General features: G+C 36.3%; 1 protein-coding gene across 1 annotated transcript; it reads left to right on the forward strand.

The window, feature by feature from the left end:
• Window positions 1-1,907: 1,907 nt before the first annotated feature.
• On the forward strand, window positions 1,908-6,913 carry LOC306860073 (acidic mammalian chitinase-like; the record flags this gene model as incomplete). Its single annotated transcript, XM_079401598.1, has 11 exons — window positions 1,908-1,932; window positions 2,021-2,047; window positions 2,134-2,338; window positions 2,467-2,523; window positions 2,606-2,771; window positions 3,192-3,316; window positions 4,618-4,741; window positions 4,881-5,063; window positions 5,162-5,278; window positions 5,356-5,488; window positions 6,459-6,913. 11 exons carry the CDS (start codon window positions 1,908-1,910, stop codon window positions 6,665-6,667), a joined length of 1,371 nt encoding a protein of 456 aa, XP_079257724.1. The 3' UTR covers window positions 6,668-6,913.
• Window positions 6,914-15,145: the final 8,232 nt, after the last annotated feature.

The following is a 15,145-nucleotide window of genomic DNA, read 5'->3' on the forward strand; positions in this document are numbered from 1 at the left end:
GCAATGACTAAACTCAGTACTTAGAGGTAACAAGGTTTGAATTGAAATACAGTATGTATGTAATATGACAGTTATATTGTACTGTATAAAGTCACTGGATAAAAGCATCTGCCAAATGCATGAATGGATGCACATTCCCTGCTGTCAACACCTGGATATCTCAGTTGATGTTCTTGTAGCGACAGCTTTTGTGTTCCACCACAGAAATGACGACATTAGGGTGAGTAGCTGATGACACTACATTTTTTTGTGAAATACTCCTCTAGAGTGATGCTTTTAGATTACTTTTACTTTAGATTACTTTTGTGCTAACTCATTTATTGCATTGATCTAAATAGGATAATCTTGTATCATATAGATTTAAAATACAAAGAGAAAGAAAAAATATTCAATTTATTATTTTAAACAAGTCAAGGTTTCCCAAACTGGGGTTCATGAAGAAACTGCAGGGGATTTGTGGCCATGCAAATGATCTTGTAAGTTGTAACATAAAAAGAGAATGATGACACACTTGAAGTGATGGTGCTTTATGTAAAATTATCTAGTGTAATAATTAATGATAAATCCCTGTTGGCATTTGTTCTGGCTACTGTATACAGGCCACCAGGGCACCATACAGACTTTATCAAAGAATTTGCTGATTTTCTATTTGAGATAGTGTTTGTCTGCTGATTAAATCTTAATTATTGGTGATTTTAATATCCATGTAAATAATGAAAAAGATGCATATCAGCATTTATATAGACATTCTGAACTCTATTGGGATTAGACAACACGTGTCAGGACCTACATTGTCGTAATCATACTCTAGATTTAATACTTTCGCATGGAATTGATGTTAATGGCGTCGAAACTCTGCAGCAAAGTGATGATATCTCAGATCATTATCTAGTCTTGTGTATACTCCATATAGCTAAAGCTGCAAATTCAACTCCTTGTTACAAACATGGTAAAACCATCACTTCTAACAAAAGAAAAAATAATCTTTGTAAATAATCTTCCTGCTTTATCTCAATTCCTCAGCGTATGCAATAGCTCAGAAAAACTTGATGTTTGTTGATGTCTTTTACTCACTCTGGATGAGTGTAGTTCTTGGAGAGTGGGGAGGATTACCAGTGATTCGCTCTGCAGTGCAGACTATCCACCATAGTCTTCTGAGGTCTATTAAACATTGTATACATTCTAAAATCTTGCTAATTACTTATCAAGCCCTGAGTGGTTTAGCTTCTCCGTACTTGATTGATCTCTTATTGCATGCATTATAGTCCTTCACATCTGCTGCATTCTCAAAATTCAGGCCATTTGATAACACCCAGAATATCAAAATCAACTGCCGGCGGCAGATCCTTTTACTATTTAGCGCCCAAACTCTAAACAATCTACCTAACACTGTTCAGGAGGCAGACACACTCTGGTCAGTTTAAATCTAAATTTAAAGACCCATCTCTTTAACCTTGCACACCGTAAACTGACAGTGTATGTCTGCCTCGTGAACAATGCAAGATACACATAACACATTATCACATTTCTATAATCCTTTAATATCCGTTAAAGGATTGTTAGGCTGCATCAAATACATGTAGGTCAACTAGAACTGGGAACAGAAGACTTAACATGTTCTTTAGTCATTGAGGTCAAAACAACGGAACAAAGACTCCGACAATTACAAAGTACAATTACATAAAACTTTTATAGTGCAACAGTCTATTTCCTAATCATGTGTGATAACATCCAGGGCAAACGACATGGGAGAAGCTATTTCGGGGAAATTCAGTCCTTTTATGTTTTGCTTAATGATGTTTTGGTATCATGCAGGAGTGACTTCTGTGTTATATAAACGATAGTGTCTGTCTTTCATACAGCTATAGCAGACAGAATTTCTTGACTGATACGACCATCACGTTATGATGACAAAATTAATTTTTCTAGTTGGTAAGTGATTTGTTGATCTTACAGAATGAAAGAGCTTGATGGCCTTGGAGTCTTTTATATGTTAACATTTTGTTTTATCTTCTTTCAGGCTTTTCCCTGGCATTGTGTCACTTTGGTATTTTTATTTATTTTTCATTTCCTAATAATAATAATAATAATAATAATTTAATGTGTATTATATTATTTCATTTAATTTTTCAGGATGGGCCTCCCAACTGGCATGCTACTTCACAAACTGGGCTCAGTATAGACCTGATGTTGGCAAGTACATGCCAGAGAATGTGGATCCGTATCTGTGCACTCATTTAATTTATGCTTTTTCCATTATTAGTAACACAAATGAGTTAACCACTTTTGAATGGAATGATGAAACTCTCTACAAATCTTTCAATGGACTAAAGGAAAAGTATGTGCTATCTGATGTTTTGTTTGTGAATGCATTTCATTGAATATAATGCATTATGTAGTTTTGAAGAGTGATAATTGGTTAGACAGCATTACAGCGAATAATGATACAAATATTTGACTTGACAGAAATCCCGGCTTGAAGACTCTCTTGGCTGTCGGAGGATGGAACTTTGGCACAGAACAGTAAGAATCCTAAACTAAACTGAATTTTGAAGGATGTGTGTTAAACAACGGTTTATTTAATCTTCATGGAACTTCTCGTCAGGTTTACTAAAATGGTGTCCACATCAGCAAACAGGCAGACGTTTATTCAGTACTCCATCACATTTCTGAGGAGACATGGCTTTGATGGTCTGGATCTGGACTGGGAGTATCCGGGTTCCCGTGGAAGTCCTCCAGAAGACAAGCAAAGGTTCACTCTGCTCTGTAAGGTATTGTAGTATTTACAGATTATTTACAAATTAGTTTAAAATCTAATTATGCTGTTTATATGATGAGACAATAACATATATGAATGTTTAAGTAAAAGACAGTAAGACTAGATAAAAGAATAGATAATCAGAGAAACAATGAGCATACATGTATACAAGTTCGCTGGTGAAAATACATCTGTTTGCATTTTTCTTAAACTTCACTGGAAGAAGAGCCATCTGTAGAAAGAGTCACATGATCAATGCCAAAAATTTAATATTTTGATAAGTGACCTAAAAAGTATTTGTAATATTTTAAAAAAATATTACAAATATATACTGTATATATACAGTATATATAATTATCTTTATTTATAATTTTTTGTTATTTTGAGTAAAAAAAATAGACCTTAATCCACTGCAAACATGTGACTATAACAGGAGCTCTTGGAAGCTTTTGAGGCAGAGAGTGCTGCCACTAGACGCCCCAGACTCATGCTCACTGCTGCAGTGGCTGCTGAGAAAGGAGCCATTGATGCTGGTTATGAAATTACAGAAATTGCCAAGTATGTCTTCTGAAGAGTTTTTAAATCATTGAATATGAATCAAATGAATATGTAGTCTGGCCAAGACCCACACAGTCAAATAATGAGACACCTCATTATTTGCTTGAATGTCTTAAAGGGGTCATCAGATGCCCATTTTCTACAAGTTGATATGATTCTTTAGGGTCTTAATGAAAAGTCTATAACATACTTTGGTAAAAAATTTCTCAATGGTAGTGTAAAAAACACCTTCTTTGTCCTGTCAAAATCAGCTTTGTTTTTAGCATGCTGTTCTAGTCTATGTTGGTTTAAATGCTGGTGAGCTCTGCTGACCCCACCCTTCTCTTCCGTGGAGGGACAAGCAGACCATAGATATGTGTAGATACCCTATTCGACTGCTCCAGATACATTGATGCGTCAGCCTCTCGCATTCACCATAATAATCAATGAATATTCAAAGATATACAAGCGTATAACTTGCTGTTGTAGATGCACACAGTCAATGTGCTCAAAGATTTGCAGACCGTTCCAAAAATGGCAGATGGCTTACGTATCGCAGCCCATAAAAACCATCCATAATGAGGCATCTAGGTATATATTTCTATGGAGCATACTAAACTTCAGCCAGGAAACTGGCTAACTAGCACATTATTAGGAAAGGCAATTTGCAAAGGTTCATAAAATCCCTTATTCTGCCCGGGCGCCGCAGCATTGTCTGCCCACTGCTCCGGGTGTATGTTCACTACTGTGTGTAAACTTGGATGGGTTAAATGCAGAGCACAAATCCTGAGTATGGGTCACCATGCTTGGCCACACACCATTTCCCTTCCCCTTCTTCTGTAGATAAAGGATCGGTGTACTCCCTTCAAAATGAAAGTAATGTTAAATCCTCTGCGTCTTCAGTGGCTCAGATGTCGGGAGTAAATGACGACTGCTATATTCATTATTACATCCAACAACTAAACACTTCAATTGCTTAATCAGAGACATCTTGTCTTCACCTGCACCGGAGTCGACTCAATGGCGGACGGATGACAGCTCACTCAGGGCGGGTCTAAGTTAAGACAGTCTTGTCAGTCTTGTACAGAACTACGTCATTCTGACAGGAACCTCAGAACTGCCTGATTTGAGAAAGGGGATTTTAAAATTTAAAATAAAAATAAAAAAAACAATGGGTGGATTTTTATCATTATAGGATGGATGTGTACACACACTTCCAACAAACATTTATGTTCAAATAACTTGTAAAGTGAATTTTGCATCCGATGACCCCCTCAGTCTGAACTGATGACTCTCTGAACTTATGTCTTCTGGTAATGCAGGTATTTGGACTTCATTAATGTGATGACCTATGACTTCCACGGCTCATGGGAAAGAGTCACCGGCCACAACAGTCCTCTCTACCTTGGCTCTGGATACACAGGAGACAACATCTACTACAATACTGTAAGAAGGCCTTCTATCCTTCTGTATAGGTTAATTTCATGTATATCATATAAATGATTGTAAATGATACTGTGAGTCACTGCAAATAAGAAGTTAGAAACATTCAACAGGAAATAAGTGATTGGTCATGACAATGCAGGATTTTGCAATGAGGTACTGGAGAGATCAGGGCGCTCCTGTGGAGAAGCTGAGGATGGGCTTTGCAACATATGGAAGAACATTTCGCCTGTCATCTGGAGCTAGCGGACCTGGAGCTCCAGCCAGTGGTGCTGGATCAGCTGGAAAATACACCAGAGAGGCCGGATTCTGGTCCTATTATGAGGTCTTGCCTTCAACCTGAACACATGCATTTACATTACAGCTTGTTTTTTGATTGTGCAATATATAATCAGAAGTTATGAACCCATATTCTCCCATCAGGTCTGTACTTTTCTTCAAGGAACCTCTGTGAAATGGATTGATGATCAGAAAGTTCCTTATGCAACAAAAGGGCATGAATGGGTGGGATTCGACAACAAGGAAAGCTTTGAAACTAAGGTAAGGATATATCATAAAGTTTAGGAAATACATGAAATGCTCTCATGCTCAAAATAACTAGATCTGTTCTGCTTCAGGTGAACTACCTAAAGGTGAACAGGTTTGGAGGAGCTTTCGTCTGCGCTCTGGATCTTGATGACTTTACAGGACAGTTCTGTGAGCAGGGCAAATACCCTCTCATTGGACATCTCAGTACACTTCTTAATATAGGTACATCTCACCTTAATCAAGCCCATTTTTACCACAGAAGACAAAAAAGTCATGCTTTGGCAAAGCATTAGAACACGAATTATGAGATAGTGAGTGATAATTATAAGATGTCAAAATTATGAAGTTATAATCATAAGACAAAAAAAAAAATATATATATATATATATATATATATAATACTTTTAATGTTATAGTTATTACTTAGTATCTCATAAATTAGACTTTTGATCTTGTAACTGACCTAATATGCCATTAATGTTTCTTATAATTATGACTTAGCATCTCATCATTTTGAACTTTTTATGTCATCATAATTTCTGACTTTTTATGCCATTTTTTTTTCTTGTGTGGACAAAATGGGCTTACATACGTATCTGATACATGATTATAATTAGCTGCCTTTTTAACAATAGTGAACTATAAAGATTATAAGATCAGTTCTGCATCACCCTGTCATAGTTTATTTAGCGATAATGACTAACTGTACAATATCCCGCTTATTGCACGGCTACTCTCATTACATAAATACATGTATGTGAAATATTGATTTGAGCTGAAACTCATTCATAATTGCCCTTTACCTGTACATGAACCTAAAGCTTCTGCTAAGAAACATTAGTCCATTACTGTGTACAAACTGATCGGACAAGCAAAAAGACTAACACGGCAACATCAGTAACTTTCATAAGAAAGTCCTCTGAGAGGATTTTCATTAAAGTTGATAACCTGCATACAAGATGGCACCAGATGCAATTGTATGAAACGAGACAGGGCGAGTTTAATATTTGAGATATGAAAGTATGGTTTCAGTCAGTGTTGCCAATGACAAAGCTTTATATTAGGAAATATCAGACAGCTGGATGCCATGACTGACCAATCAGAATCAGGTTTTCCAGAGGACCGTGTAATAAACTAGATTAATAACTGGAAAACTAAGATTAAAATATCCAATTTGAATTTCCTCCTCCAGATATTTCACCTGGCCCTCCAAATACAACACATGAGCCTGATGCTGTTCCCTCAGAGTTCTGTGGAGGCAAACCGGACGGGCTATACATAAACCCAGATGACCCTACAACCTTCATTCAGTGTTCTAATGGCAAGCCCTATAAAATGGCTTGTTATGTTGGGACCGTCTTCAATCCCGACTGCTTGTGCTGTGACTGGCCTAAGAATTAATCAGTGCTCCACTTCTGAAAAGAAAATCTGTGGAATTTTGCCAGTATTTTTTTACTGTTTGGGGCAAGTAGTGGCAAAAAAAACAAATTCACTTTACTTTTAAGTATTCTGTTCATTTCTTCAAATTTAACAGACACCCAATGATTTAATACTACTTTCTTAAAATAATATGCTACATTTTGTTGTCTTAAGATCGGAGCGCAGTCTGTCTGATTTGTCTGAATTAAACTAACCTGATTAAACATTAATTGTCTGCATTTTTTTCTTTACATTTAAAGTGGGACTGCATTGGTAACCTTGTGAAATTTCTAAACATTTTAAATTAGTTTATTTTTTCAATGTTTGAGCATTTATTAGAAAATAAATAAGAACACCATCTATGTTTCTATTAAAACAATTTATTAATTTAAACTTGAAATTAAAAATTCATGTAACACTCTTGAAATTTCAAAATGATTAATGCAAAACATTTATAGTAATTTTCAGTCTCAGCACAGTCCATTTCAGTGCAAACATTACTAAGGATTCAAAGTAACATTTAAACAACCAATAACAATAGCTTTGTGTTTTAAATCCAGCTTTGTGATACAAGTGATATGCAGAGGTAAATGTTTATAGAGCCAGAAATAATCAGTCATAATAAATCACTTCAGTCTCACGCTAATCTATTGGCCCATAATGCAGGCTTTGAAAATGTAACAGCGCTAACTTAAACCTTAAAATCTGAATCAATGACGACACTATAAAGGTAAGATACAGATAATAGAGCTCCGGCTGTTTAAGATGAATCTCTCAGAAAGTTAGTTCAACACCAAAGCAGCATATCTGACAATGTCCGAAATATTAACTGTGCATTCTATTCATCTTGAAAATGAATTATCATCATAATGCCAATTTTATCTGATTTATTCGCATAGCTAGCTTTTTATTTATTTTTTACTTTTCCATGTAGTTTTTGAAGAAGCTCAGTTGAAGTGTATTTGTGTTCAGCAATGCTTCAGGGTGTGTTTGATTATGGTCAGGATTGCTTATGTTTACTTTGTCATTCAGCCAACAAACTTACAGTAATTTGGCTAAAACCATTACTTAGAGGTCAGGGTGATAATACAGTTTAAATAGTGTTACGTCTCTGATGTAAATTTAGTCTAGGATTTGAAAGAGATAACATTAAGTTGACATAAGAAAAAATAAGCCGGGAAATAGATAGCAATGGAACACGTGACACAAATTACACCTCAAGAAAAGTTTATTGTTCCCAAGAAATCAGTAGTTAAACAAACAAGACAAAGGAAAAGAAGGGAAGTTAAAGTGGCGCTTAAATCATAAAATAAAAATAATAAAAGAATCCCACATACTAACTAATTCCCAAATCCCCTACACTATTAAAGATATAAAAGAAAAAAATCTTCAACGCAAAAGCGTCATAAACTACACTAAATATACAAAGCAAAACATACAGGAAAAGCGCACACTAATAAACTAATATGTCTAACGTTAATACAAAGATCTCTACGTGCGGGCATGTAGGTCACGTGACTTACTAAACTCCACTCCTTCCTTGTCTTCCAAACCAGCGACAAGCTGACAAAAGCTAGCCATTAACAACGGAGGTTGTGACTAAAACATTAACAAGATCATTACCAAAACCATTAAAGCTCTGAAACTATACCAACTAAAGTGAGCCAAACAAAGAGCGCAACACACACATTTCGCGGAAGCACACAACAATCACAACCCCAAAGCGTCACACCCAGTCCCGCTCTTCTTCCCTTTTTTTGACGGATCGCACCAATTTCGCGCATTACCGCCACCTACTGTGAACTCGATCCAGAGACTCTAATTACTACCCCCTCCTCCTCTCAACGAAAATCTATGCTATAGCCAGCGCTGCGTGTTCCGCTCCTCTGGCTTTTAAAAAAAAATAAAAAATAAAAAAACAATATTGCTAACTACTAAATATTATTCATATCAATACCCATATAGGCTATATATATATATATATATATATATATACACACATACACATGCATACATACCTTTTCATTCAAATCCTATTCATTAAACCTGTGTTCTCCAAATATTTCATTAAAGCTGCTCTATTATTACTTCTCTGTTCTGGGTTTGACAAGTATCTCAAATTCATTTCCATATCCTCTTTCCTCTGAACATCTCCCAATAACTTTTCTCTATCATCTTTATATTTTTCACAATACATAATAACATGTTCTACCGTTTCATTTTCCCCACACCATTCACAAAATCCTGTCGGATGCTTGGACATTAATTGCATTGTTTTATTAAGTCCTGTATGTCCTATTCTAAGTCTGGATAAAATGTTTTCCTCTCTTCTATATCCACCCGAATACCTACTTTTCCCCACTTTTGGCTGTATCTCATACATATGTCTACCTTTATTTCCTGTCTCCCACATTTGTTGCCATCTTTGATTTATTTGCTTTTTAATTATAGCTTTAATTTCATATCTACTGTATGATATTTCCATTTCTATTCTATTGGCCCTCAGAGCTTGTTTCGCCAATTTGTCTGCTGCCTCATTCCCCTTCACCCCCACGTGAGCTGGAACCCACATGAATATTACGCTCGCCCTTTTTTGCTGTAATGTATATAATTCTTGCAGAATTTCCACTACTAAATCCTGTCTAGTGTCTGACTGTTGTGCTTTAATGCATATAAGAGCCGAACTGGAGTCTGAACATATTACCACGTCCTTTAATCCTGCCTCGCTTATCCATCTTAATGCCATCATTATTGCTATTAATTCCCCTGAAAATACTGATAATTTATTTGAGATCGTTACCTTTTTGGAAATTTGCATTTTTGGAATGACAACTGCTACCCCTACTTGTTCATTATCTGGATTTTTTGACGCATCCGTATACACTTGTGTTTTATGTCCATACTTTAACCACATGTATTCCCTTACCTGGATTTCCTCTAATTCACTCTGGCCTTCTTTTATCCTATGTTCCAGCATTCTTAAATCAACTGAAGGCTGTGGCAAAACCCACAAAGGAACTGCTGGTATAACCACTCTTGGGAGTAATACTTAACTCTTTAATAGCCAACTCCTTTACTAAATCTCCAACCACCCAACCAAAACTATTACATTCCCTTTTCCCATACTCCCAACACTGCTCTAGTACCCTTAAAGTGGGATGTGCTTTGTCCTGTCCCATAAGATTTGCCCAATATACTGCAGTTAACTGTTGTCTTCTTAATTTGAGAGGCATGTCCCCTACTTCTACCTGTAACGCTGACACAGGTGATGACGGGTACGCCCCACAACAGATCCTTAATGCCTTTGCTTGAATTCGCTCCAATTTCTCTAGATGAGTTTTTGCTGCTGATCCATATACAATGCTTCCATAGTCCATTATTGATCTGATTAATGTTATGTAAATAGTTTTCAATGCCAGCCTATCTGCCACCAGAGAGGCCGGATTCTGGTCCTATTATGAGGACACACATCTCATTATATTCAACACTCTTTTACATTTCTCTTCCATCTTCTCAATATGCCCTTTCCATGTGAGTCTGCTATCTAACCAGATTCCAAGAAATCTTATTTTGGATACCCGTTCTAAGGTATGATTATACAACTTTAATTTGATTTCTTCATCCATTCTTTTATTAGTGAAAAAGACTACCTGAGTCTTTTCCACTGAAAATTTAAACCCCAATTTAAATGACCATTCCTCAACTTCTTTTAATGCTTTTTGCATTCTCTGCACAACATACTTTATATTCCCTCCTCTGTACCACAGAGCTCCATCATCTGCGAACAATGATCTGCAAATATTTTTATCCACCCTCGTAAACACATCATTTATCATAATAATAAATAGCAATGGACTTATAACACTCCCCTGAGGAGTGCCATTATCTATTATACCTTTAGATGATATGCACTCTCCCACTCTCACCTTAATTGTTCTTTCTTCCAGAAATTCTTTAATCCAATTATACATTCTCCCTTCTACCCCCATGTTTTCCAATTTCAGCAGCAACCCTTCTCTCCATACCATATCATATGCTTTTTCAATGTCAAAGAACAACGCCACCACAATCTCTTTATTAAACAATACTTTTCTAATGTCTGATTCCAAACATACTACTGGGTCCATCGTTCCTCGTCCCCCCCTAAATCCGCTCTGACTTGGTGATAGCTTCTTTCCTTTTTCCAAATAAAACAATAATCTGGCTGCAATCATTTTTTCCATTATTTTACATACATGGGAAGTAAGTGCTATTGGTCTATAGTTTGTTGGAATACAATGGTCCTTCCCTGGCTTCCTTATGGGAATAACTATTACCTCTTTCCAGCTCTTAGGTAAAACCCCTTCTATCCATATCCTGTTTATAAAATCCAATACTACTCCCCGTGCCTTTCCACTAAGATTTTTTATCATACTATAGCTCACTCCATCTTGTCCAGTTGCAGATTCTTTCACTTTTTTTTAATGCTCTCTTCAATTCAGTCATTTCAAATGGAACATCCAACACACTGTCCATAACTTCCCTTCTGTCTTTTACTGCCGGATTTCTTTTTAACATCTCTTCCCTCAATCTCTTCCTCTCTTCCAGAGGTGGGTAGAGTACCCAAAAACTGTACTCAAGTAAAAGTAAAAGTACTTCTAGAAATATTTACTCAAGTAAAAGTAAAAGTAATCGTCTGAATAGTTACTTGAGTAAGAGTAAAAAAGTATCGGATAAAAAAACTACTTAGTTACTAGTTACTTTGGATCATATAGGTACTGGGGTGGTGATGGCGCAGTGGATAAGACACATGCCTTTGGTGTGAGAGACCCGGGTTCGAATCCACTGTGAGACACCAATGTGTCCCTGAGCAAGACACTTAACCCCCTAGTTGCTCCAGAGGCGTGCGACTTCTGACATATATAGCAATTGTAAGTCGCTTTGGATAAAAGCGTCAGCTAAATGAATAAATGTAAATGTACTGAATATAGTCTATTTTTATTTAGATATATAGATTACATTTATGTAATGTGTATGTGTATACACACACACACACAGCCTTCAAAAAAAAAAAAAAAAAAAAAATATATATATATATATATATATATATATATATATATATATATATACACACAGTGAAGCCAATAAGTATTTGATCACCCTGTGATTTTGCAAGTTCTCTTACTTAGAAATCATGGAGAAATCACAAATAAATTGTTAAAAAATCATACAATGTGATTTCCGGATTTTTATTTTTAGATTCTGTCTCTCACAGTGGAAATGCACCTATGCTGAAAATTGTAGACCCCTCCATGATTTCTAAGTAAGAGAACTTGCAAAATCACAGGGTGATCAAATACTTATTGACCTCACTGTATATATATATATATATATGTAATTTATTTCAGTGATGCAAATCAGAATTTTCATCAGCCTTTACCAGTCTTCAGAGTCACATAATCCTTCAGAAATCATGTTGATTTATTATCAATGCTGTTCTTTTTAGCTTTCTATTCATAAAAGAATACTGAACAAAATGTCACAGGTTCCAAAAAATATTAAGCAGCAAAACTGTTTCCAACACTGGTAATAAATCGATATATTATAATGATTTCTGAAGGATCATATGACTCCGAAAACTGGAGTAGCAGCTGATGAAAATTCTGATTTGCATCACTGAATTAAATTATATTTTAAAGTAAATTAATTATGTATTATCCTATAACCTTTGACACTGAAACCTCTGAAAACGCCTCACATGACTGCTCTGAACATAACGAAACAAATGCATATTGACGGATCTTCTGTTCTGCAAAATGTAAACAAATGTAGCCTATATTTTTGCAAGCGTAAATATTGTAAAAATATGAATATTAATTGTGTCTAGAACAGGCCGCGCGCCGCTGCGCAGACCTAACGCGGGTTCCGCGAGTGTTCATTTCATACTCTGTGACAGCTTATTTAATGTATAAATTATACATTGTATTTAATGTACGGTACAAACTGGTAATGTCATAGTGGTATCGTGGCCTATACCTGTGGAACAGTAGACAGCACACGCGGTGTTCATCTAATAAAAGATCTTCATATAGCTCTAGCAAACAAGCCTTTGTAGATTTGCTTTCAACTGACTGTGGATCCAAAGTCACGTCTTCAGCGCTCTTGATGTTCTGAGCGATCTCCTCTGTTATCTGAGTGAGAACCGCTTCAGAGACTCAGCGCGTGCGGCAAGGAACTGAACGAATCATTCAAACTGATTCGCGAACCGATTCACTGGTTTGCCAACTGGTTTGATAAAGCCTTTAAACAGAATCAACTCAAAAGAATGAATCATTCGCGAATGGGCATCGTTCATTGCCCAGAGAAAAGTAGACGGCGCGTTTGGAATAAACCGAAGCATTTTTAACTTGTATTGCATTAAGATACAGTAACGAGAGGAGAGTCGCCCACAGTAACGAAGTAAAAGTACCGTTTTTTCTCTAAAAATATACTTGAGTAAGAGTAAAATTACCCATTTTAAAATATACTCTAAGGCCCGGTTTCACAGACAGGGTTTAGACTAAACCAGGATTAGGCCATAGTTCAATTAGGACATTTAAGTAATTTTTATAAACATGCTTAGAAAAAAACATTACTGAGGTGCATCTTGAGACAAAAGAAAGTCACTGATATATTTTAAGATCAGTCAGTGCAAGTTTATTTCATTTGAAACAGCTAAGATTTACATTTTAGTCTAGGACTAGGCTTAAGCCTTGTCTGTGAAACCGGGGGTAAAAGTATTAGTTACCCAAAAAATGTACTCAAGTAAGTGTAACGAAGTAAATGTAACTCGTTACTACCCACCTCTGCTCTCTTCACACAAGTTTCCAGAAGAGTTAACCTTTGTAAACTCCTCTCGAAACATTTTTGCCTTCTCTTCATCTGTTACTGCTAACTCTTCTCCCCTTTTGACCACTGGTAATTCAAATTCCTTACTTATTCCTCTCATTTTTTTAATCATATTCCATACGTCTTCTACCGGAGTGCTTCTACCTATTTCATTACAGAATGATCTCCAAAAATCTGTTTTAGCCTTTCTGACCACTCGCCTAACCACTGCTTGTGCCGCTTTATAATTGACTAAATTTTGAAAATTATGTGTGCTTTTCAGTTTCACTTTCCTTCATTCCACCACGGAACCATTTTCGACCTTCTACTTCCTTTACCCTTCGGAATATATTTCTCTGCTGCTCCCTTAATTATTGCAATAATCCTTTTATTTGTTTCATCTATACAATTACTTTCTATTCCTTCCATCATACTCAATCCCTCTTCACATTCTCTACTAAATTCTGCCCAGTTAGCCTTTTCATATATCCACCTCCCTGTAGCTCCCTTCTTATTCCCTATTTCTTTTCCATTCCCCAGTATAGTGATTACTAACGGGTAATGGTCACTACCCATTGTGCATTCTCTCAAAATCTCCCATTCCGTTATTCCTCCTAATACTCCTGCACCAGTGTTAAATCCAATGCTGACTCTAACCCCGAATTAATATTTACCCTCGTTCCACCCCCATCATTAAGACAGACTAATTTCCTTGCATCTATTAATTCTTCGACTACCTGTCCATTTACATCCACTACTGTCCCTCCCCAAAGAGTGTTATGCGCATTAAAATCTCTGCACCAGATAACTCTCTCAACATCTTGTCCTTCTATTTTTTCCAATTCATTAAATCCTAATCTCTTGCATGGGTTATAAAAATGTATTATAACATACTTCTTCCCTTGGTCCCATATTTCAACTACTACATACTCAATTGTTTCCCCCATTCCTACTTTCCTATATGGAATACCTACTCTAATAAAAGTCACACCCCCCCCCTCCATTACCACCTTCTCTATCCCTTCTCACTGTTATGTATCCTTTTAGAACAAAATCAAGTCCAGGTTTAAGCCAAGATTCCTGGATACAAATCACATCCGGTTTATCTTTCATTTGATTTACATATCCTTTAAACTCCAACCCATTAGCCAAAAGGCTCCTTGCATTCCACTGCATTATTAATATCATCCAGATTGATGACCAACCCATGTTTCCTGACTTTGCTGAGACTCCAAAGTTAGTCCATCCCTAACTTTCTCCCATGTGAGCCCTTTGACACCTAAACATCTTTCAGCTGCCTTCACAATTATTTGAATCTTCTCTGTTATTTTTTCCGTTTGAGCCGTGCAATTAATAACCTTTGCCATAAACAACACAAAATAATTTTTACTTACCACTAAATCATCTTCCCTGACTTCCCTTGCTTCTTCCACCCTTATTTGATCTCTTGCCTCGCTTACATTCAGTCCCCTTTTCTTGCCGCCTTCTACCTTTTCTTTACTTCTTTCCACTAATTTCACTGCTTCTGCATATGATAGATTGTTTTTATCCTTTTCTTTCTGTACCTCTATGGCTTTCTTCCTAACCACACATCCGCCGTGTGCACCCCCACAG

The sequence above is a fragment of the Barbus barbus genome (genome assembly GCF_936440315.1).
Source record: "Barbus barbus genome assembly, chromosome: 40".
NCBI lineage: Eukaryota > Metazoa > Chordata > Actinopteri > Cypriniformes > Cyprinidae > Barbus > Barbus barbus.